Below are 25,976 nucleotides of genomic sequence, written 5' to 3' on the forward strand. Positions count from 1 at the left end.
GTTGATCCACGTGTTAGATTTGTTTGCAAATGCCTCAAAAAGGGTAGATTTAAGCTGCTAATGATGCAGGATTTACAGAGACAGACCAACATGTGGAACTGAGTCGTAATGTCGTTTCCTCTGTGACCCATTTAGATTGTGTCCAACTTGCTTAGTGCAGTAGCGGTTGTTTTTAATAAAATTTAACATTTGCTGCATATCCAAGTAGTTGAGGATGCACCGATCAATATTTTGTTGGCCGTTTCCAATCTTTTGTAAAAGCCTTGACCTGCCAATACTGATTTTAGTCGTTTTTGACTGCACTTAGGAACTGCGAGGGAGTATAAGAGCAGTATTCAAATATTTTTTTAGCCTTCCTGCCACAAGCATTTAGTCATTATTCATATTAAAAGTAAAATAGCTTTTAATGTTTAGCTCAGTTTAATCTGTTTTGTGTTTTAGTGTTTAGTTTACTATTACATATTGTTTTGTTGGTTTGATGTACTTTTTTATGTAACATGTCCTTGAGTATTTAGAAAAGAGCTTTTAAATAAAATTTATTATTGTTTTTTTTATTATTAAAATAGATTTCACACAACTGTATCAAATACAGAAGTTGTAAAGCTGTTTTTTATACTGTTTTAGGACAAAGATGGTGTAAGTAGAAAATTCTAAACTGGGTTTCGTACCAGAGGTTAGCAATTATTGCAGACAGCCTTACCTCTCTCTTTGTGCACCTCCTAAAGAGTTTAGGAGCTGTCTAAATTCTCCCTGTTCCACAACAGACAGGAGTTGAAGCTAAGCTCAAAAGGAGAAAACAGCGCTACTTTAGTGTACTTTTCTTCAGAAAGTCTTGCTCTCTCTCGCTCTCTTGCAGCCTGAATCAACTGTAGACAAGTCGAAAACTGTCAAAGAAAACACACTTTTCCTTTAAAAAAAAACAACAAAAAAAAACTCCTGCATCTCAGCTCGACTTCATCTTTTAAACACCTCACTGATACAAACAATAGTTAACTATTCTGCATTCAACAACGTTCAACAACAAGAGTGTTTTAGTAAACTGGTAGAGCTTAATTATGGTGCGTTCACTCATTGGGAAATGGATTTGATTTTTAAGCTTCCCCTTGGCCGGTCTCAGCTCATGGGGCGATCAGTCTGAAAATCGTCTGATTCCATTCGCACCCCCGGCTTCTCGTTGTGTCGCTAAAGCTGAAAACAAAAAAATAGATGCTGTGTCACGTAAATTAGGTTTTGCAGAGTATATGTGTACCCACCTCCTTTGGTGCATCTAAGCTGCACAGCTTTAGTAAAACGGCATTGTAGAATTAATGTTAGCTTGTTATTCTTGAAATATTCATATGAATAAAGGCAACTGATGGCTAGCATGAAGCAACACACCTGATTTACAGCATGTACCGTATACCTGAATCCAAGTGATAATATGTTAGCTTAATCGAGTCATTGCTTTTACGCAGCCCCACAATTAGTCAAAAACAACCCTTTAAATTTTACAGTCATTCTGTAAATTAGAGAGCGCCATCTGCTGGACCAGTCAGGTCAATTAGTCATATACATTATTTTGTATGCTATTAATAAGATATTATTATATAAGCATTATATGAGTGCTTTGTTAGAATTTCCAGATTATTCAAGATTTGGAGTGCCTTATTCTTTGAGCATTTATTGGATAGCATTGGCACATTTGAAGATGATTGAGACCAGGGATTTAATATCTGATATGCTCTGACTCTGCTTCTATAACCGTCTGCGTAACTCAATTTCCTTTCATAAAATCTTACATACCATGACACGGGGCATAAAAGATAAGCCAAATTTAGGTTGTTAGTGAAAGGAGGAAACGTTCCAGACAGCAAATCTAACCAAGACTAAAATAAATTAGAGAAGGGACGGGGAAAGGGTTTGAATTTAGATAAAAACTAAGAGGTTCATTCAGAAATGTAACTTATTTCAGCCTTTTAAATAAAAACCCATTAGTGTTTGTCCTGACATGCAGTGAGTTTGTAAATGTAGCAAATATCAGGAGTGTTATTTTCCGATTTTAATCTTCACTCAGAGGTTTTCCTTTATTTTTTACTACATTTTTATGTTTAATATAATAATTTATTATTAGCCTCTGTCTTAAATGTGGTTTAATATCTTCGGAAAACCAATCTTAACAGATCTAAATGCGAGTTATGATTAGAACGGCTCATAAAAACGCAATCATGTTATATTATCTAAAGTATAGCCGCCTACAGCAGCAGTTGCTCATGTTTGGTTTTTGCCGTATTTAAAGCTGTTTTCTACCAAGCTGTGTGCTTGGTGGTGTGTTTATGTGAAGGTGCTGTTAGTGAATTATGTAAGTGAAGTCCAGCTGCCCACGCTTTAGATGACCGTCATGTGGTTTTACCCCCTCCCTACATTACAAAGAGAAAATCTCATCACCAGAAAACAAGTTTGGCTCACTTCAGCCTCCGTTTACATGTGTGCCAGAACCCCAAAAGAGAAGCTAAAATGGGGATTGCTTTGGATTCCCTTTGTTGTTTATCTGGGTGATGCTTTGCAAATAAAAAAAAATAGATTTATTCATAAGCCTTAGTTGGCAGTCGTCTATCTCAGGCTTCATGGCAATCTGTGCCCAAACCAGCCAAAACGTCCACTCCATTATCTCCTATACTCCATCTGTCTATATATATATATATATATATATATATATATATATATATATATATATATATATATATATATATATATTTATAGGTTCTTTTCAGTCTGACAGAGTGGTGCTTATTGCAACTATGTGTTGAGTTTAAGTCCATTAAACATATTTAAAAGCATGTTTGTCAGCACCCAAGCAGGAAAAAAGACACCAGTAAGGGAACACGTTAATTTATTCACCGTGTTCTTAATTCACACACAAAGTGGCAGGAAATCGCATGTTGTGGAAGGAGCGGCGTTGTACATCACATAGTGGGCATATTAATACTGATACTGATTCAAAACCAGACGATCAATACGTTACATATCAGTAGTTTTCTGTTCGGCCTGCGTCTGTCTATAAATCAGCTGGTCAGGATAAGTTTTTAGTTTTTTTTTCTCCAAAAGATTAAAAACGTGTGTCAATTCCAACCTGTTCCTATTCGTTTCTCATCCGTTTGTTTAATTTCTTTGTGACGTTTAAAAGCAGCCGATAACTGTGCCAATATTACAGTTAGGCCCAAAATTATTAATACCCCTGGAAGATTCAGATATGTATTCATACATAATAATACACAAAATGATTTTATATGTCGGACACACTTTTTAGTCATTTTGTTTGTTTAAAAAAAAAGGCTTTACACACCACTGCACATTATGCACTACTTTATTATATCAAATTAAATCCTTAAGATGTCTTTGAAGGCGTGAATAAAATGATGGAGAAGCTTCAAGTGGTATGAATATTTATGCCAGACACTGTAAAGGTTGGGAAATCTTCTTTAACTTAATGAAGATGTTCATTGGATGATTAACTTTGTGTCCGACTAGAAGTGCACATTAGCTTTATTTTACCAGAGAGCATAAACTGGGCAATCAGATTTAAAAAAAAATGCGTTCAAGTGATTCATTTAGATAGATAGATAGATAGATAGATAGATAGATAGATAGATAGATAGATAGATAGATAGATAGATAGATACACTGCAAAAATGGATCTAAAAATAAGTAAAATATTCTTAAAGTTAGCGTGATAGATAGATAGATAGATAGATAGATAGATAGATAGATAGATAGATATTTATTGTCATTTTGTATGCACAAAGTGCGTACAGAACGAAATTTCGTTTGCATACAGCTTGAAAAGAATCACTCTAAAAATCACATTTAGGTTGGCTGTGCTGACTGTTGCCTCCTGTCTTGTGTTTCAGAGTGGTTAGAGACCTTTTCATCAGCTGTAATGGACTCAACCAGGTGACGGAGCTCGTCTACCTCGACCAGACTCGCTCTCTGGCTTTGAAGGTGTTCGAAACGCTGATTATCGGAATCGGCCATCCGCACAGCGACGGGCTGCTTCACGAGCTAGAGAGCGCCGACACCAAAGAGCGGGAGGCCATCCTGGGCCTGGCCGAGGAACTGGGCTCCAGAGGGGTCGGCGAAGGCCCGCAGAGCCTCAGCAAGTTCTACGAAGGCCTTAAGGAGGCGTACCCGCGACACAAGAGCCGTGCCGCGCAGAACCACGGAGCAGGACGCAGCAGGACGGAGACCCACCTGCACGTGATCAACCTCTTCCTCTGCGTGGCCTTCCTCTGCGTCAGCAAGGAGGCCGACTCTGACCGGGACTCTGCCAACGACTCCGAGGACACCTCGGGTTACGACAGCACGGCGAGCGAGCCTCTGGGAGGACGCCTGCCTTATCTGTCCCCGGACAGCGTGGCTCTGCCCTCCAAAGAGCAGCTACGGCGTGCCGCGGACGTCTGGTCGGTGTGCCGCTTCATCTACATGGCCAGCCCCCTCTTCCAGCGGCAGTTCTTCCGGCTCGGCGGGCTGGACGTGTGCTTGCGCCTCATGGTCATGGTAATCCAGAAGCTCTCTTGTAAGACCAAGGACGGGAAGGCGAAGAAGAAGAGAGAGGGCAAAGGGAAAGGCAGCCCCGAGTCCGCGGTTCCGGCGGCTTCCCTGGGAGCTGAAGAGCCGTCGTGTGAATCAGGAGATCTCCACAGTCTGGGTCCGACTGAGGGGAAGGCCAAAGACCCGGGGAAGAGGCTGGAGGAGCAGTGGCAGCTTCAAAGTATTCGCCTTCTTGAGGCCTTGTTGGCTATTTGTCTGCACAGCGCTAACTCGGCCATGCAGAGGATAGAACCGGAGCTTTCTTATCAGGTTTGTCTGAAGCGAAGTTGTCTTCTCTGCACGTCCCCAAAGCGAGATAGAAATTAAATCATCTGCCGCACCTCAATTTCCACAGCTTCAGTCTGTGGAGGAGACCCTGTTCGAGGTGAGGGACCAGCTGTCGCGCTCCGGGGTGGTGAACTCTGACCTGGCTGTGCCGCTGTTTGACTCTCTGCTGCGTGTGGCGTTGGCTCAGGTGTCTTCGTGCACCAGCGCGCCCGAGGAGAAACCAGAGAGGGTGAGTTCCGCCTCGGAAGATGCAACCAGAGCGTATTTTATACGTATTAAAAGATGGTTTAGTTTTTTTTCTCAATGGTTTCTTTTAGCGCTCAGCAGGCGCACTGCAAAAACGGATCTAAAAATAAGCAAAATGTTCTTAAACATAGTGTTTTTGTCCTTGATTTGAGTAGGTCAATAAGACCATATGCCAATGGAATGAGTATTTTGACCCCTAAATTAAGATAATTAGATACACTGCACTTGAAATAAGATGATGGAGATTTATTGTTCCTATTTTAAGTGAAAAAATTCTTATTCTATTGGCAGATCATCTTATTTGCCTGCTCAAATCAAGGACAGATACACTCATTTTAAGAAAATTTTACTTATTTTTAGTTCGGTTTTTGTACTTAGATTTGTGCTCCAAACGATTATATTGTTATTTCTAAATATTTAGGTTTAAAAGATGCTCTTATTTTGTAATGTCTCCCAGTGTGTACTTCTGCTCATTGGGAACGGTGAAGCCACATGCTTTGCATTGCAAAAAAGAACTAAAAGTAAGTAACATTTTCTTGAAATGAGTGTATTTTCCCATGATTTGAGCAGTTAAATAACTATATTTGCCAATGAAATTAGTATATTTACCCCTAAAATAAGATAATAGGATACCTTGCACCTGAAATAAGATAATGGAGATTAATTGTTTCTATTTTTAGTGCAAAAATCTTATTCCACTGGCAAATAGTCTTATTTACCTGCTCAAATCAAGGAAAAATACACTAATTTAAAGGAAATTTACTTACTTTTGGTTCCCTCTTTGCAGTGTGAAACGTCGTTGCTAGAGCGGCGAAGGCGCTGCCAAACAATCCTCCAGTGGGGGTATGAACTTACTTGGCCTGAACGTACAATCCCCCGGGCAGAGAGACCCATTTCGTACACGGTAAAAAGTCTGGCGTGACAAAATGAGCAAAACTACAACAGTATTAAAGGAAAAGAGTCAAAATGAGCCGCGGTACCAGCAGCAACGTTTAGCGAACAGAGAAGGTTGAGTCGGTTCATTGGTGTGGGAGCGCAGACGACTGCATTTAGCTTCCTTGACTAAGAACAGCTTTGCCTCCATGGTAAAATATGAAAACGAATAGTGTAAATAAAGACGACGAGCATAAACAAAAGGAAAACAATCACCCAGCAAAGCGTCGTCAGGGGTGAGCCATTTATATTTACACTAAATTTCAACCATCTTCCTTTGTTTTAATGAGAGGAACAAAGACGTTTTTATTTTTATCAGTTACTTCTCCGCCTGTGGATGAAGATAAATATCTGAAAATGAGCTTAAGCATTACCGCCACATATCGTGTACTTTTATTGACATTTAGATTTTATTACCTTTTTATGATCATTACAGCAGCGTGTATCTTAAGGAATGTCTCTACCAGCTTTGAACATCTAAAGACGGAAACGTTGGGCCGTTCCTCTTCCTATGATAATTCAGTCAGACTGGAAGGAGAGCCTCTCTGAACATCAGTCGGACTTTGACTGGTCCATTTAAACACATTATTGGACTGTGATCCATTTCTCTCCAGCTCATGCTTAGATGTGTTGTCCTGCTGGAAGGTGAACGTCCGCCATTAACTCGGGCCTGCAGCAGGTTGTAATGTCAATATTAGTCTCATCTGACCAAACCTCCACGTGTTTTTCTGGAGTTTTGACTTTTTTTTTTATGGTTTTCTTCCATAAACACCTGGTTTGTTTAGCGACAGACCCATAGTTGTCCTGTTAAGACGTTCTCCTGCCTGAGCTGGGCTCCTCCAGAGTTAGCATTGGACACTTGACACTTCTTACTCCACCTGTCAGTTCAGATGGAGGTGCATGTCTTGGTACTTTAGGTTTGCGAGATGATGGGTTTCACACGGCTCTGCGAGAAGTTTCCAGCCTGAGTTTACGACCTGATCCGCCGCTAAACTTCCTGACAGCTTTCTCCCTGACCTGTCTGGTGTCTTTCTTGGTCCTTACGCTGCTGTTTTGTTCTCTAAACCATTGCGGCCTTCTCGGAACAGCTGCAATGCAAAAAGGGAACTAAAAGCAAGTGAAAATTTCTTGAAATGTTTGTATTTTTCCTTGATCTGAGCAGGTAAATAAGACTATTTGCCAATGGAATAAGATTTTTGCACTTAAAATAAGAACAGTTCATCTCCATCATCTTATTTAAAGTGTAGGATCTCTAATTATCTTAATTTAGGAGTAAAAATACTCGTTCCGTTGGCAAATAGTCTTATTTAGCTGCTCAAATCAATTAAAAATATACTAATTTCAAGAAAAATTGACTTACTTTAGTTCCTTTTTTTTGCAGTGTGGATTTACCCTGAGAGGAAATTTCCCATGGGTGGACTTCAAGCACTGAGTTTTGCTTTGCTGAATGCAAATACGCGTCACACTCTTATGTATAGTTGATATTTATGATAGTGATGTGCAAAACATGGAAAAATTAAAAGTGTCAAAATACCTTTTCCGAAGCACTGTAACCGCACTGCAAAAACAGAACTAAAATAAGTTACATTTTCTTGAAATGAGTGTGTTTGTCCTTGATTTGAGCAGGTAAACAACATGATCTGCCAATGGAATGAGTATTTTGACTCCTAAAATAAGATATTTAGATATTCTGCCCTCTAAATAAGATGATGGAGATGAGTTGTTCTTATTTTAAGTGCAAAAATCTTATTTCATTGGCAAATAGTCTTATTTACCTGCTCAAATGAAGGAAAAATGCACTCATTTCAAGAAAATTTGACTTATTTTTTCTTTTGTTTTTGCAGTGCGTAATGCTCCTTTAAACTAAATGAACTTTATTGCAATACCTTTGAGCAAATCTCCCCTCTTAAAGCTCGCCCCCCCCCCCTGTCGTTACTTTTTATATATGCAAGGTTTCGTTCAGATTAATGTTTTTCTTAGAGCTTAGCTCTTCCTCTGTAGGCCCAGCAGAGTGTGATGTTCACCTAATCGTTACCCAAGTTTGTTTGCAAAACTCCAGGATCAGTGCCTCACAACAGAGGTGTCGTATTTGTTGAGATGATTAAAAGTATGGCGACACAACTAAAGGTACGGCGGTGTCAAAATAATCCTGTCTGCTCAGGTTTATTTTAATTTTTCTGTGTAATTTGCAGTGCTGGGAGTTTGCCTACGTGTGCTTGCTATGGCCAACTGTGCGCGACAAGGAACTTGGCTGTGCGAACGCTGTGCAAGTCAGCTGATATTTGTCTTATGACCGAAATCTTTTACTTTTTTTTTTTACCCCCCAACCCCACCCCTGCCTTTTCTCACCACATAAGTGGAAAGACCACTACTTGTCATGCCGAAAGTACTTTTTTGGTCAAGGAGATTTTCTTTCTTTTTTTTAAACGATCAAAGCATTCGGTGAGATCCGCGTTCTGTCCCCACCACCATGTAAGGTGGCGGAAGCTGCGAGGAGGATCTCAGTTCAGTTTTAAGTTGTTGGGGGTGTGTTTTTTTTTTTTTTCTCTCTTTCTGACAGAAGCTCCAGGTGTTTGCCGAGGGGGCGGCTCCAGCAGGAGATCTGTCTGAGGAGGTGGATGAGGCGCAGAGCTGCAGCGTCAGGCTCCCGGGGGAGGAGGAGGGCTACGACGCTGATAGCGAGAGCAACCCGGACACCATGAAGCAGCAGGAAGAGGGTAGGTCCACACATTAAAACGCTCACTAAAACCGCTCTACAACATCTTCTGGTTACTGCAAACTCGGACCATAAAACTTTTATTTATTTTTATTTTTTTTCCCCCTCGTCTCGCAGTGAGGTTATTTTTGGCGCGCTGTGAATTCGTCTGTTGGGTTTTCGCTGGTGATGAATGTCAGCGGACTTATCTGGCTTGATTGACTGAGAGGTCATGCGCTGGTCTCAACCTCTGAAACTTGCTTCTTACTCTGATCCACTCAAAGCTCAGTGGGTCTGTCCCCCCAACCCCCTTTTTTTTTTTTTTTTGACCTGGGCTGTTTCTGTCGTGTCAGAGATAAAGCAACATCCTCCTGTGGTGGCTTATTGAGGATGTTTAGCAAGAAGAAGTTGATATTTCTACTGCGTATGAATGACAAAGCAGAAAGCAGCCCTCAGTGCTTTAGCACATTAGCACGCCCCCCTCTCTGCCCTCGAGTCCTGCAGGTTAACGACTCTGTCTGATTACACTGTGGTTTTTTTTTTTTTTACTTTAATCCTATCAGAATGGACCCATTGTGGTACGTTTTACAACTGGCCGGTAGCGAGACTCCACGGCCTCATAAGCTGCATCTTGTGACTTGAAGTTCCAATCAGATGGAGCCTCTAGTTTCCAGGAAAACAATTGCATCACTCAAATTGAAGAGCCTTTAAGTTGAAGGCTCAGAAACGAAAACCCTGTCGTTTCCAGCCAACAATTATTAGGCTGTAAATGGTTCTGTCTGCGGAATAATCATCTCTGTGAATCCTCTGTTCAGTTGTGAAATTGTTTTCTTGCGCTTTAGTCAGACTAGCAAAACTCTGATTACATGATTTTCATTAAAAGTGCAATCTTTGAACTTTTTGTACTTATTTAAAATAATAAAACAAAAAGAAACTTTTGTAAAACATATCTTGTAACCATAAACTTTAACATCTTTTTTTAGGTCACCACGCATGTTTTCTCTTGTCAGATTTCCTGGCTCCTATTTCTGTTACGTTTCTTATCATATCCGATTATTCAACAGTTTAAGAATAGCTGTCTTATTATATTTTGAAAGCGAGAAAACCTTGAGGTTGCTCACTTAAATCAACCCACAGACCAAAACGTAATCAGCTGTGCAACATTATTTGTGATCCGTGTGGGTTTTAGTCCCAACTGCAGACTGTCAAGCAGCTCTTAAATGATTTTCACGGATTTGACCGTGAACTCAGAGTGGCTTGCTCTCTAGAGAAAAAAAACATTACTCAATTGTGAGGTTGTTCGAGAGTTTAAATAAAGTTTTTTTAATCTGTTTCATAATGAGGCATCAGAACTTATGGAGGCGCTTTTATTTCATGTGCCCAGCATAGAGTAAAATCACTCAGCCATGCCATCTGTTCCTTGCGGCCAAAGTCAACTTTGAATTACGTTTCATTCCACTCAAAACAGAGAAACTTTTTCTTGCCTTTTGGTTCCTTTGCTTTCCGGTGGAGCTCCTCATCCGTTCTAGCTGGATTCCCCAGGTGTTAAATTGCCTCCAATCTGGTCCAAATGAAGGTTCACACCTGGTATTAAAATCTCAGTGACCGCAGTTACCCTCTTGAAATAAACATTGTCATGGTTTTTGTTATTTTGGCTTTAAAATCTTCTTGTGGAGGTTTAAAGGCTCCATGATGACATTGCAGGTTAACAGGAGACTCCTGTTAGCATATTACGGCCTGCTCTGAGGGTGAACTTGTTTGGATAGCCGGTTGTTTCGACTGTCCTCCGCTGGTAGACTATTTTCTCTGCAGTGGTTTTCATTCTTTTAAGACTTCTTTAAATCCACTGCCTGCCATGATCTACTTTCTAAAGGCTTCATGCAGCTCCTTTGATCTCACCGTGCTTTCCGCTCTTGATCAGGCGCCGACCAAATTAAACGTCTGAGCTTTAAACACGGCCAACACCCTTCATGAGTAGCCATGTGGACCTGATGTAAAACATCTGCATTTGTTTTTATTTTACAAAGAAATTTAACATTTTTAATTTCTCACTATTGTTAAAATTTAAATTACATCCATATCTGTTCATTTACATTGGAAAAACACAAAGTGTTCCTATTTTTACAAGACCTTATAGTTAAAGCATTCCAGATGGATGTTTGATCGCTGCTGATTAGCTGACTGCAGCGTTTATTTTAAAGGCTCTTAGTTTAGGTATTTGTTTTGTTTGTTTTTTAACCAATAGACTTGAGCATCATTACCTGTAGGCGTCCCCTGGACAGATGTCGCAGACTGCCAAACTAATGCTGGACCAAATGTCCCTGGCTGCTGCTGAAGGTGGTCTGGAAAACAAATTAGGAAAAACATCAATATGTCTGAAGCGTGTTCACACCTATGTTTGTCTCTGTCTGGACACCGTTGGATCAATCAGGACATTCGTTAGTGCCTGGTGCGAACAGACCCGCTCACACGGTATGAGACCCCCAGGCGTTGCTGTCACCAGCCCAACTGGGTTGATGTAATGAGATAAATGCTTCTGAGGACTACGCTAGGAGGCCATATCCCATAATAAGGTGTCAAAAGAAATACCATTTTCTGGTAGATGCCACCTGATTTATTTTTAAAATGTCCTGATGTGCACTTGCACAGATTTCCCAGGACCACAGCATCACAGGTCCTCCACCTAACGTTGGAAATTACTTTCTGCATTTTTCACAACAGACACACCAGGATTGTCTTAGTCTAATCAGACCAAAGCACACACTTCCTGTAGTTTGATGATGCTAGAAATGGAAACTTTATTTATTTTTTTCGACTGCCATCACTCTTTCATGTAGATGGTTTCTGGTGATTGTCATGAAGACTTGGAGTGTTGTAGTTCTGGGAGCTTTAAACGTTTATCTCCATCGAACATCTTCCTCACTGTGGGTGGTGGCAAACCAGCCCAATTGCTAATTGCTAAAAAAAAAATTCAGCATCATTTTTACATCATTTTTATTCCCCAAGCAAACAGAAGATCATGTATTACCAGACTTAAATGGTAAGGTTTTAATTTAAAAAAAATGTATCGGCTACATACATAAGGGAGTTTTACTGGGATGATTATGTTTACATTTATATGTTGTTTCTTAACATTTTTACCCATTCAATAAATCAAGTTAAAGTTTGGATGTTTTTTTTTATCTCATTTTGTAATTTAAGTTGTTGTTTTTTTAAATCCTTTAGTTTGTGAGCTGATAAGTGCACAGAAACATTACTTTTTTTTTTCTTGGTGCTGTAATCCCAAACTTCCTGTAAGATGTTAACGTGTTTTTCATACCATAAAGTGTATCGAATTATAAGGCGCACAAAATATTCTTAAGTCCGTTCAGAGTCCACCTTGAGTACGTATGGACCTCTGCGGAGTAAACTACAAGTATGTGGGAGTCTTTACATGAATGCACTTCTAGTTTAGACATTACAGTCAGGCAGTCTTGTAGACTGCTCATGGGTCTGATCAGGTAGTGACACAGTGTACCGTAATGCTCCAAATATCCATTGAGCGGAGTGGCTTCGTTGCTAAACAAAGTCATACTTACACATTTTAACAGATTTCTGAGCGCATTGTACCACATAAAATCAGTCAGTAAGCACAACAATAATTATATATAAGGCGCACCATCAATTTATGAGCAATATTAAGGATTTTAAGTGTGCATTATAGTCCAAAAAATATGGTAAATACGGCCTCATAATATGGCATTACAAAACCACACTTGTAAGCACTGGTAACCAGCCTGCTATAACCAGCATCTTCTAAGGTTTTTTATCAGATCAAAGGAAATGGATAGAGAATGAGACCTTTTGGTTAAACAGCTCAGAGATTTACTCGTCTTCCACCTGCAGGCTTCTTGTGCGGTCGCTCCAGCAGCTTTAGGTGTGCAGGGCTATCGGCGTGAACCAATAATTGTATGACGTCTCTTAAATGTAACTGTTCTTGTCAAAAAACAGGGATCAGAACCGTTAGTTTTTAGTCCAACTGCTGACAAAAATATGTATTTATTAGGGCTGTCAGTTAAGTTATAACACGTTAACTAACGCCGACATTTTTTTTTGATGCGCGTTAATGCCGTTAATGTTTTTTCCCCCACAGCGCTCTCTGGACTGTGTTTTTTTTCTTTTACCTTGGCGCTTCCCGTAGTTCCAAGAACGCTAGAGAGACTGTAGCAAAACAGACATGTGCTCACTGTTGCCAAGTCTGCTTATTTCATGCGACTCTGTGCTTCTTTTTTCTAAAGTCGCTTGTAAATTTCACGAGTTGCAGTTTTTTTGGGTTTGTTTCTGAAAGCGAAGTCACTTATTTGGGCTCTAGAATAAGTGACGCTACCGCACTACAGACTCTGAGTATAACCAGTTGAAATATCCCTCCGCCTCATTACGCGCTGTAGTGCGTCCCCCTCTAAGTAAAGGCAGACAGAGCAACTCTGCCCGTATTTTCAGCAGTTTACGGTGCAATAACCGGTGATAACTGCTAAAAGTAGATTAGGCGGTGCAGATCACCATTTCGAGCAGAGATTGCTTCTGAAGATAAGTTTTTACACGCTGATAACATTGCAGAAACCCAACCCATAAACCATACTTTCATTCTTATTAAATTGTTGTCTCTGTATTTGACAAACTAAGGCTGAATCACATTGCCAAACTTGTGTTGTGATTTTATTACAATGTAAAATTAGTATTACTTTATATGTGGATGCTTTTAACACTATGTCTATCTTTGTTTAAGAGGCAAAAAAAAATTCGGCATTAAATATTTATTTATTTACACATTTGTTTACACATTGTGTAAACATCAGGGCGTTATGATTAGCGATTTAGCCATTATTTGCCAGAGTTTAACATTTTATGGCACCAGGATGTTATAATTCCAATTCTGAAAAATGCTTGAAAATAAAAGATAAAAATATCTTTTGTGCATTTATTGCAAAATTGCATATTAAAATGCCCAAATAGGCTTTTACACTTTCAGAAATAAAAAGATAATATAGGCGATTAATCCCGAGTTAACTATTGAAATTATGCGATTAATTGCGATTAAAATGTTTAATTGTTTGACAGCACTAGTTTTTATGACTGAATCTGTATGATGTTTTTTTAAATAGTCTGTGTTGTAGTCCATTATGATTTCTAGGTTATTATAGATTTTTTAATCCAGTTTATGTCCAAACTTAGCCTTACATGTAAGCATCATGATGTATATCATCTCTACTGCCTAAAATTGGCTGCTACAAGCAGAGGTATAACGCCGTCGTTTACATCGAGCTTCAGACTCCTACACAACGTCACAAGCTTTTTTTTTTTAAGCCCTTAGCAAATTGTGTTAATGTCTTCTTTATGCATTCTTTAAGGAAAGCTCTTAAGCCCTCCTGCTTTAGTCCACAGTAGACAGCGTTTATTTGTTTTTGTGTCAGCAGCGTAGACCTGTTCAGGGGAGCGAGCAGCTTCATTAATAAAAGGAGGTCCCAGGCGCCGTGTGAGAGGCTGCAGGGCTGCGCTCCTGTAAATCATGAGTGAACTCCCATGCTGCTCCGAGGCTGAGCCCAGACCTCAGGCTAATTCATTGCCATGAGATTCCTCCAACATGAGAGGTTGGGGGAGTGAAGGAGGGGAACGCGTGGAGTCTGGAGCCGTTCCTGTCTTTATTTTAGTGAGCCAGAAGTGCCAGTCCGTGGAGTCGTTCAGTAGCTCCTTGTCTGTTGGATAGCTTTTGTTCGTGGTCTTCCTTCTGACTGTGGACTTTCTGCCAGGAGGGAAGGTGGAGCCTGCGGGGTTACGCGGGTTTGCGGCAGCGGCGGAGGAAGGGCCGGATCGTGGCGTGCTGCTCTTCCCCGAGATCTGCACGATGGAGCTGCAGCTTCTTGCCTCGGGCTCCCCGGACCTGGAGGTCCTCGGTCATGTGTTTCACAGCCTGCTGGGTGCCGTGCACGCCAACCGTCGCAACGCCGCCTTGCTCTATGACCAGGTCAGACCGAATGGCTCTTCCTCTTTGTGTTTCACGGCCTCGACAAATCTGACCTAACCCTTCCCTCTGGTTTTTTCACAGGGAGGAGTCAAAACCATCCTTTGCAGCTTTCACAACATCCTCAGTCAAACCGACCTCTCCTTTAGAGGTTTGTCATTTATTTTCTCCTGAACCAACAGAACCTTTTTCAAATGTAGGACGTCTTCTTTAGGGTTTATATTTTTTCAAGGCATGACGTTTAAACTTGGCCTCCAGGGTTCAAGCATAATATTTTGCTCAGACATTGGGTTACTCTGTACCCAAGTACACTGCAAAAAGGGAACTAAAAATAAGCAAAAATGCCTTGAAATTAGTGTATTTTTCCTTGATTTGAGCAGGTAGATAAGACTATTTGCCAATGGAATGAGATTTTTGCACTTAAATCGGAACAATTAATTTCTAAAATAAGATAATTAGACATCCTGCACTTGAAATAAGACGATGGAGATGAATTGTTCCTATTTTAAGTGCAAAAATCTTATTCCATTGGCAAATAGTCTTATTTACCTGCTCTAATCAAGGAAAATTACAATGATTTCAGGAAAATTTCACTTACTTTTAGTTCTGTTTTTGCAGTGTAGGTTCTTGAGGTTAAATTAACCTTTTTTTTAAATATACTTTTTTGTTATTATCTTATTCTTTATTATTTTTATTAATTGTTAATTACTTAGGAATCACCTCAATGTCTGTGTTTTGTCTTTTATTCGCCGTCCCTTGCAAAAGTATTCATGCTCCCTCAACATTTCACATTTTTTCACATTACAACCACAAAAGTTCAATGCATTAGATTGGGATTTTATTTACTAGATCAAGACAAAGTAGCACATATAAGTAAAGGGGAAGGTAATTCGTTTTTATTTATTTTTTTTGACATTTGAAAAGTGTGGCATGCATTTTATTCAACCCAGTGTACTCTGATACCCCTAAAAACATGCAGTGCAACCAACAGCCTTCAGAAATCGCTTAACTTTTAGATAATCTCAGCATGAATACAGTTTTGTGAAGGCCTGAGCAGTTTGTTTGGACAGATCAGGCAACTAACAGCATCCTGGGATCCTGGGATTCCCATGCTCCTGCAACCTGTAACCCCTGCAAATACAGATAAGTTCTCAGTGTTTCATTTATAGCGAGGATACACATCAATTTGAGATTAAAACGATCCTCTGATTGATCGGACGCAGCTTCTTCTAGACCGTGCGAGCGGGGGATTGCGCAGGTATGCCGAGCGGAGAGCTTGGCGTCTTGTTCCCGCGAAGCCGGGTGGAAGAAGAAGCTGATTTTTTTTGGGAAAATTAACCCTATCTTGTGAGAAGAAGCCATGTTCCTTGTTTGCAGCTCACTGCTGTGGAGAGTTAATAGAGTTAACCTTGGAGCAAGCAGTAGTTTAGGCTGTGGGAAGTTCACACGGTGATGTACGGCATGTTGCTTTGGTCTGTCAAAATTAAACCTCGTTTGCAAATATAAGAACGATTTAAACATGAATCTTCCTCCCTGTCTTTTATATTTATGTCATGGGATGTGTCCTAAATGAATGACATCCCATACTGAGTACATAACCTTATAAACAAAATCTAATTTGGTAATCGGAGTCATACTGTAATGTTACACGCAAAGGCTCCATAAGACATAATAATAACATTCGTGTCTTTACTTATTTCAACAGTTAATTAGTTCTAGCGCTTAATGCACAAAAACACAGATTTTTACCGCGGTTTTATTTAAAACACAACAATTAAAGCCAGTGTGGAAAAGCTGTGAGTGATAAGCTTAAGTTCCCTCCATTATTTCCAAAGCTGGTAGAAGCCACTCTCACAGCAATAACCCCTCAGCAAGCGCTTTTCTGGGTGAATTTATCGGTCTCATTTAGTTTAGATTAGACCAGTTCAATTCGGTTTTATTTATATAGCGCCATTTCACAACACACGTCGTCTCAAGGCACTTTACAAAGTCAATTCAATCAAATCCTGCAGACCACATGGCAACGATTTTCTGGAATTGCCACCTGCAACACGAGCGCACTGCAGAGACCGCTAACAGAGAAGGTCCCACAGAGGATCTGTGGTTTAAGCTTCATCCGCTGCTTCGTTTCTTTGTAGAACTGTAGCAAGCAGCAATTATCTGAGTTTTTCCACAGACGGCTGTCCTTACAAAACATAACTTGTTCATTAATGAACCTGTGGAATGAGCTGCTTGTTTTTCCCCCCTTGAGGTTTGATTAAAATCATTTTGAAATCCACTGTCGTTTTGATTATTTACATTATAATGACAGAGATGAGCAATACTCAATAAATGAATGAGGCCAATTTGGTCTGACAACATTTTTTTTACACAAATGTAAACGAGTCTTAGGGTGTTTTTCAGCTCTAGTGACGTTCCTGAGAAAAACTGAGGAGCTCGGCAAGACAGGTCACGGATGAATTGTGGAGCAGATTAAACCAGGGTTAGGAAATTAAACAATATTCCAACCTTTGAAAATTGTACAGATCTTTGTTTGATTGTTTAGAATATAAAGAGTGGGAATCTGTAAACCTACCAATATATTGCCATCTTAAGTGAGGGAAGCAATTAACAGGAAAACTGACAATACTTTAACCTGTTATAAGCTGCAAAATGTTTGACACAGAGGTCATGAAGTCATGCCGCACTTTTCAGATCTTTATTTGTAAATTCTCCTGCATAATGTGACGGCACACTGTTTTTCTCCTGCACTGTTATACGTTAACATTTTGATCACTGCTGCACTTTTTATTGCAATGTTGCCATAATCTGACTATACTCCTATAAGCTGTATGCAACAAAATTTCATTTTGTATGCACTCTGTACATACAAAATGACAAATAAAGTTGTCTAAGTCTAAAACAACCATCTCTCCGTCTCCCTCCAGCTTACGCCGAGGCCCCACAATGTTGATCTGCCACAATAAATGACCAAACGCATGGAAGTTTGTGGTTTTAACTTGACAAAATGTGAAAAAAGCATAAATACTTTTGCAAGACACTGTATCTAAGGAGCTTGTATTTTTTTTTGACAATGAAACAAATGTGGTTGCATCATGTGTTTTGAGTCTGTGGTGTTTTCATGTGTTTATGCATCATGATCTTTGTCGCCGGCGTCTAGATTGCCAGACGGTGCTGGTGGAGCTGCTGGTTGCCATGTTGAGCCAGCGCATCACGGCGGAGGAGCTGGCCCTGTTGATCCGCCTCTTCCTGGAGAAGACCCCGCCTACAGTAAATACCAGAACACCTCCTCAGTCACTCAGCAGCGTTCTGTTTGCTTACGTGCAGCTTGTGCTCGCAGTAACAAAGCTCAGTTTATTAACAGCAACGAGGCGTCGCGTGTGAGACACGCTCCCTGTCGCAATCACTTCATGGTTTTATTTTTTTATTTTTTTGTGGTTCAGCTCATCAATACACGCTCTCCCCCCCCCCCCCCACCCCCCTCACCTCATACCAGAGTTGACACCAAAGTGTGCGGAAGAGATGTGACGCTGCAGCTCATTAGCACCAGTTTGTTTAGTCAGAAGCCTGCAGAAGGGTGCTGTTCACAGCCTCACTTCATTTAATACATTTCTAAAGACGCTTTATTTTTACCTGTCAGGTTCTTCTGTCGACGTGTGATTAAGTAACGTTAAAGGGGACATATCGTGCTTTTTAATTCTTCCTTTTACCGTTTAAATAATTCAGTTGTGGTTTATATAAAGCAAGGCTTTGGTCTGAATTCCTCCTTATTGTTGCCCCACAAGCCCCGCTTTTACCCCTGTTCTGAGGTGCGCCTGAAAGCAACTCGTTTTGGTGCTGTTTCTTTAAATCTAAAGGACTTCACACTCCGCCCTATTAGGCCATTTAGGTGGTACGCTGGAGGACGGTGTAATGAATTCACTGAGCTATATTATACACTGGAGTGCCAATCGCCCGCTGTTAGAACGAGTCGCTTTGAAGCCACCAGCCGCCATATTGGTACTCCCTATTTTCCCCCAGTAACTAGGGAATAAGTGCGCTACAGCATTGAATAACGAGGATTTTCTCGTATTCGGGGGGGCTTAAAACTTTTAAAATTTTAAATGCCATATACTTTTATGTTATGTTCTAAAACTATCAAGTACTGAGAAAGTCATGTGCTGAAATATTTTGCATTTTATTCATTTAAATATATATATATAACATTTATAAATATATAAATAACAATATACAAAAACATATATTTACATATATGTATACATATGTATACATATATACATATACACATATTTATACACTCACCGGCCACTTTATTAGGTACCCCATGCTAGTAACGGGTTGGACCTTCAGAACTGCCTCAATTCTTCATGGCATAGATTCAACAAGGTGCTGGAAGCATTCCTCAGGGAATTTGATCCATATTGACATGATGGCATCACACAGTTGCCGCAGATTTGTCGGCTGCACATCCATGATGCGAATCTCCCGTTCCCCCACATCCCAAAGATGCTCTATTGGATTGAGATCTGGTGACTGTGGAGGCCATTTGAGTACAGCGAACTCATTGTCATGTTCAAGAAACCAGTCTGAGATGATTCCAGCTTTATGACATGGCGCATTATTCTGCTGAAAGTAGCCATCATGGGTTGGGTACATTGTGGTCATAAAGGGATGGACATGGTCAGCAACAATACTCAGGTAGGCTGTGGCTTTGCAACGATGCTCAATTGGTACCAAGGGGCCCAAAGAGTGCCAAGAAAATATTCCCCACACCATGACACCACCACCACCAGCCTGAACCGTTGATACAAGGCAGGATGGATCCATGCTTTCATGTTGTAGACGCCAAATTCTGACCCTGCCATCCGACTGTCGCAGCAGAAATCGAGACTCATCAGACCAGGCAACGTTTTTCCAATCTTCTATTGTCCAATTTCGATGAGCTTGTGCAAATTGTAGCCTCAGTTTCCTGTTCTTAGCTGAAAGGAGTGGCACCCGATGTGGTCTTCTGCTGCTGTAGCCCATCTGCCTCAAAGTTCGACGTACTGTGCGTTCAGAGATGCTCTTCTGCCCACCTTGGTTGTAACGGGTGGTTATTTGAGTCACTGTTGCCCTTCTATCAGCTCGAACCAGTCTGGCCATTCTCCTCTGACCTCTGGCATCAACAAGGCATTTGCGCCCACAGAACTGCCGCTCACTGGATGTTTTTTCTTTTTCGGACCATTCTCTGTAAACCCTAGAGATGGTTGTGCGTGAAAATCCCAGTAGATTAGCAGTTTCTGAAATACTCAGACCAGCCCTTCTGGCACCAACAATCATGCCACGTTCAAAGTCACTCAAATCACCTTTCTTCCCCATACTGATGCTCGGTTTGAACCGCAGGAGATTCTCTTGACCATGTCTACATGCCTAAATGCACTGAGTTGCCGCCATGTGATTGGCTGCTTAGAAATTAAGTGTTAACGAGCAGTTGGACAGGTGTACCTAATAAAGTGGCCGGTGAGTGTATATACATATATATAAATTTAATATGATTACATGTAAAACATTTCAGCACCTAATTTCCTAGTACTTGATAGTGTTAGTACATCCACTGACTGTAGAATTACCTGTGAAACGTTTTCACACAGCCAGAAAACTGCTTGTTGTTGCAACCAAATCCTATTGGATTCTGTGAGAGTAGGGAGTAGCAAGATGGCGGCCAGTGACTTCAGTTTTTCGGCAAAATCAGCACTCCAGTGTATAATATAGCTCAGTGAATGAATTGCGTGGGTTAAAACACGCAACGAACAAACGTTATACTTCAGCTCGGTTAGAAATATAAAATGCCGGATTCACTAAATTTGCTAGCTAGAAGTTCACTGTCTTTGTTAAGCAGCTCCACAACAAATGCTGTGATGTAATAGTTTGAAAAACATAATGGAGAACAGAGGAAACTGAATGGCTTGGAAAAAAAATAAATATATAGACATCTATGCAGCTCCGGGAAAAGATGACATTCCCATTTTCTGCACTCCTAGTACCCCGAGCACACAAGAAAATGTATTTAAGGGCTAATAAAGTGGGTATTGTGTGATCTTTCCCTTTTAAATGAAGGTTTATAAACAATCAATCAGAATCACTCAGTCCTATAATCTACGACACATCAGTCTGAAGGATTAATCCTGTTCCTGCCTTTGAGCGACCTTTTCACACATTTATAGAATCAGAAGGTTTCTATAAGTTTTTCTTTAGATCAATACCAACCCACTTATAAATTGTATGTATTGTATATAAGTTAAATCAATAAAGAAAAATTAAATTAAATTCATGATTAATCAAACTAAGCTCTAGTTACTAATGATGTACCTAAAGAAACACAAACTACACTGGAAAAACACAAAATCTTATCAAGTATAATTCTCTCATTTCAAGCCAAAACGTCTTATCACACTTAAGGCAAGTCAAAACCATCTAGGGAGATAAATTTCAGTGAGATATACTAACTTGTTTCAAGACAATACAACTTGAAAATCTTGATAAGTGAAATAGTCTTGAAAAAAATCTTGTTTTGAGTCATTAATGAATTACAACAAGCTTTTTTGACATTTCACAAGAGTTTGAAGTTTTTGTACGGGTTGTAAAATGTGAAAAATCTTGTTTCAAGAAAAGTACACTTAAATTTAGACAAATCTGCTTTATTTTTAACTGCACATAAATAACATGCTCAATTCACAGCTCATAAAACAATAAACAATTTTTCAAGCATTTCTATCAAAATCAAACATTTAGAAAATTTAGAAAAGCCCAAACAAATGCCAAAATATCTTCTAAAGATAATTAGTACAAAAATTGTCCAACAATAAATGGAGAAACATTTGGAAACGGTTGGTCTAAATACATCACAACCGATTTAAGAATGATATTTGATAACATATGTGAGGTCATATTTTACTGGAATGTACTTGCTATTATTGAAATTTACACATGAGTATGCTGTATAATCAACAAGCTTCTCAGCATCTATGAAAATATTAGCTTGAGCTGGGTAAGGAATTTCTACCTCATAGGCTAAATATTGATTAGTCCAACCAAACGGCGCCTTGCTTTAGATGTAGACGTTCACTCTGATAAAAGCAACCTGTCTTTCTGACCATTTGTCTCCGCCTTGGTCAGCTGTAGTCGGTTCTCCCGCAGAGGCTCTGTCGGTCTCTTCTGCAATCTCTGAACATCCAAAATACCAAGAAGTTAGGCTGAACACGAGGTCCAAAATGGTTCGCGGTGGATGAATGTAAGGATCTTACACAGCTTATCACAAAAATAGATAAATGAAACATTTACTGTATCTGAATCTGGTGGTTTAAGCTCCTCTCAGGCAGGGAGGGGCAGACTAACCAATCACAGGCAGATCCTGGGTGACACTATGTCTCCTACTAGTAACAATTAAAACAGGGACTCTTGGATTTTATAATTTATTACCCCGACCCAAATATTGTTTCGTAGTTTCGTGCACAATCTTAGTGCGGCTAACCTTTTCTAATGTTTAACCATTCTTCTGAATTAAAAGACAAGTTCAAAGGGACGTGTTTTATTGCATTTTAAAGTTTCCTGGATAATTTCAGGAGTCTGCCACGTTGGTGTGCTCATAGCCTCACCCTTAATCTGCTGTGTTTATAGGCTATATTACTGAGGGGTATCCTGCAAATTGTCGAAGCCAACATGAACATGGAGCCTCTTCACTTCCTGACCTTTCCCATCCTCCACGGGGCCTCGACGCCTGGAGGCTCGTCCCCGGGCTCCAGGCAGACTTCTGCTGCCGGAGGCAAAAGCGTCAGCGTGCTCTGGAAGGGGAAACTTTCTCCCGGCCGCAGGGAGGGGGAACCAGAGCACCGCCGACCGAGCCACCTCTGGTCGTCACCCTGGCACACGGCCCCCCTTCACCTGCCTCTGGTAGGGCAGAACTGCTGGCCCCACATGGCCCCCGGCTTCAGCGCCTCCATGTGGCTGCGGTTGACCGAGCTGGAGGAGAAAAGCGAGGACAAGGGTTCGTTGCGTCGAGATTCTGCTTGATCCACTTGAAGATGAACACGCTGTCAGATTTGCTTCATGTTTTTTGTTTTTTTTGTGTTTTTTCCCCCCAGACGAAAGCGTCGGCCCTGCGGCGGAGTCCCATCGCGCCTCGACTCCGCCTGCAACAAAAGCAGCGGAAGAAAGCCTCGTTCATATCCTCTCCATGGGCTCCAAGGCGCTGATGCTTCAAGTGTGGGCAGACTTCTCTAAAGGCTCTCTCACCTTCAGGTGGGCGCTCCGGCTTACACCGCGGGTCGAAGGGTCCTCTGAGCCGAGCTGGCCGCCGTCTCTCGGGTAAAACGGGCCGGCGAGCTTTCAGGTGTTCACGCTTCTCTGCTCGCAGGATTTGCATCGACCCAAACGACGAGATAAAAGCGGGGCTGCTGGCGCAGGCGGAGTCAGGCGAGGGGTTGTTCAGACGAGGGCGGTGGCAGCACCTCGGCCTCACGTACAGCCAGCAGCCCGAGGGCAAGAAGAACGTCCACGGCCGTGTCGTCGTGTGGGTGTGTGGTATCAGGTGAGAGCAACCTGTCTGAGATACGCAAAGGTTTGGCTTTGTGGTTGTCACACTGCAAAAAGGGAGCTAAAAGTAAGTAACATTTTCTAGAAATTAGTGTATTTTTCATTGATTTGAGCTGGTAAATAAGACCATTTGCCAATGGGATTAGTAGTTCTACCCCTAAAATAAGATATTTAGATATTCTGCACTTGAAATAAGATGATGAAGATGCATTGTTCCTACTTTAAGTGCAAACATCTTATACCATTGGCAAATAATCTAATTTACCTGCTCAAATCAAGAAAAAATGCACTCATTTCAAGAATAATTTACCTAATTTTAGTTCCCTTTTTGCAGTGCACTCATTAACAATTAAAGTTACAGACTCTTTTTTTTTTTTTCATCAAGGAAATCTGAGGTTTCTCTGGACTACGCTCTGCCTCGCAAGTCCAGCTTATCATCTGACAGTAACAAAACCTTCTGCATGTTGGGCCATTGCGCTGTCTCCTCCGAGGAGCTGGTAAAGCAGGCCGAGCGCTGGAGCATGGGCACCGTGCTTCTCTTCAATGGTAGGACACCCTCTGATATTCACCTATCAGGTTTTCTTCTAGTCTGTAGCTCCATCCATCCACTTATAGAACCTCACCAGCGTCTGTTGACCTCCAGAAAACAAAGTAAGCCCACAGCATGATGCTGCCGCACTGCAAAAACAGAACTAAAAATAAGTAATATTTTCTTAAAAAGAGTGTATCTGTCCTTGAATTGTGCAGGTAAATAAGATGATCTGCCAATGGAATAAGACTTTTGCACTTAAAATAGGGACAACATATCTCTATCATCTTATTTCAAGTGCAGTATGTCTAATTATCTTATTTTAGGGGTCAAAATACTCATTCCATTGGCAGATAAGATTATTTACCTGCTCAATTCAAGGACAGATACACTCTTTTTAAGAAAATATTACTTATTTTTAGTTCTGTTTTTGCAGTGCGCCATCATGTTTCACCATAAGGGCCCCAAAGAGTTTTTTTTCTACAATGCATATTGCTTTGTGTGTCGATCAAAAAGTCCCCTTTTTGCGTTTTGAAGCATTTTGTTAAAGAGCTGGATGTACGCTAGGATAAAGCTAATCACAGATTGATATTGAAGTGCAAATGGTTGCGTCATTGTGTGTTTTTTTTTTTTTAGATAAATAAGCGAAACGAGCTGAACACAAAGGCATGGCTTGCTAAAATTGTCAGTTTATGATTGTAATCTTAAAATATGCTGACAATTTAAGGGGTATAAATACTTTTTTTTTTCAAGGCACTGCATCTTAATGAAATGATGCACTTGGAAAATATTAGGTTTTTGGCCTCATTCTACTCTAAACTCTTACTTCAGCCGTTTTTTTCTGCTGTAGTCTGACCTCACTGCTGCCCCCTAGTGGTAGATTCCATAGACTGTATCCTAACGCGCAGGATTTACATTAAAGATTGGGACTGAGTGCTTCTCATGCTGCTCCCATGTCCCTGTGAATAGCAGTCTGAGCACTGATGTTTTCCCACAAGCTTGTTGGATTCGGCAACAGGGCGAGCACCTTTCAGTAACAAGACGATTCAAAGTGCTGTGCAGCGTCTTCTTCTGACTTTAATGCGACACCAAGAGAAAACATGGCATGTGCACCATATGGCACCTTAAGGCTTCCATATTGCAGGATTGCCATATACACTTGCATTAAAGATTATTGATGGAGTAGTTTTTAAATGGATAAGTCATGACATTTGTACTTGGTTGAATTTAAACATGTTAAATAAAAAAAAAAAAGAGAGAGAGAGGGAAGGAAGAAATTCACTCCTGTGTTGTTTACTTGCCCGTGTGTCAGGGTCGCGAATAGCATCTGAGGAGGCCTTCTTCCTGTACTCCAGCGGACCAGACCTCACGTCAATCATGCCCTGCAAGTACGGCAAGTCAAGTGGCTCAATCTCCAAGTTCGTCTCTCAGGACGGCCTCGAGTGCGAGGACGTCTGTGAGATTCTGATGAAGAACAAAGACATCGACAGGACAGCGCTGGTTGTAAGTCTTTTCTCCGCCTAGAGCAAAGAACTGATGCAAATATGTCACGCTTGTTTATTTATTTTATGCCCTGCCGCTTTTATTCATGTTGCATATGAAATATTTCCTGTGGATTGACTGAAATGCAATAATTTTTACCCTAATGAAAATAGTTATGACAGTGAACATTAAACATTAATGAATTGGTTAACAACGCTGCTAATTACAATGTCAAGTATAAAATGCTCCCATTGCTGACTCTTTAGTATTTAAAACAAAACAGAGGAAATATGTTGCCGCATTTCGGTTGAAGTGATAATTGTGGGGGCGTTTGGTGTCCCCCTCGACAGGAGAGCTTGGCAATAGTGTACGCCCCCAGCAGTCCACGAGTCTACACAATATACGAGCCTGTGATCAGACTGAAAGGCCAGGCCAGGACGGTGGTCACCCAGCGGCCCTTCAGCTCCAAGGAGGCGCAGAGCATTTCCCTGGACGCAAACGCCTTTAGATCCCTGCTTCCCGCCGAAACCCACGGCCTGCAGAGTGTCCTGCACAAGATCGGGGGGACGGGCAACTTTGTCTTCCTCTTTGCACAGGTAGGACATAAAAGAAGCCGCTCTGTTACTGGCCGTGTGTTTTTATAAGCATCGTTCTTGTAAGCGGTCCTA

General features: G+C 40.8%; 1 protein-coding gene across 1 annotated transcript in view; it reads left to right on the top strand.

Annotated features, from left to right (window-relative positions):
- Positions 1-25,976, top strand: part of lyst (lysosomal trafficking regulator) — a 116,793-nt gene that overhangs the window by 45,743 nt on the left and 45,074 nt on the right. The window contains exons 6-17 of the mRNA XM_036126047.1: positions 3,888-4,836; positions 4,922-5,083; positions 8,594-8,750; positions 14,515-14,729; positions 14,811-14,877; positions 17,887-17,996; positions 22,383-22,749; positions 22,847-23,003; positions 23,119-23,292; positions 23,683-23,843; positions 25,139-25,329; positions 25,659-25,904. Coding sequence (XP_035981940.1) covers positions 3,888-4,836; positions 4,922-5,083; positions 8,594-8,750; positions 14,515-14,729; positions 14,811-14,877; positions 17,887-17,996; positions 22,383-22,749; positions 22,847-23,003; positions 23,119-23,292; positions 23,683-23,843; positions 25,139-25,329; positions 25,659-25,904 — 2,956 coding nt within the window. The remainder of the gene's footprint in view (positions 1-3,887; positions 4,837-4,921; positions 5,084-8,593; positions 8,751-14,514; positions 14,730-14,810; positions 14,878-17,886; positions 17,997-22,382; positions 22,750-22,846; positions 23,004-23,118; positions 23,293-23,682; positions 23,844-25,138; positions 25,330-25,658; positions 25,905-25,976) is intronic.

Source organism: Fundulus heteroclitus, chromosome 22 (genome assembly GCF_011125445.2).
Source record: "Fundulus heteroclitus isolate FHET01 chromosome 22, MU-UCD_Fhet_4.1, whole genome shotgun sequence".
NCBI lineage: Eukaryota > Metazoa > Chordata > Actinopteri > Cyprinodontiformes > Fundulidae > Fundulus > Fundulus heteroclitus.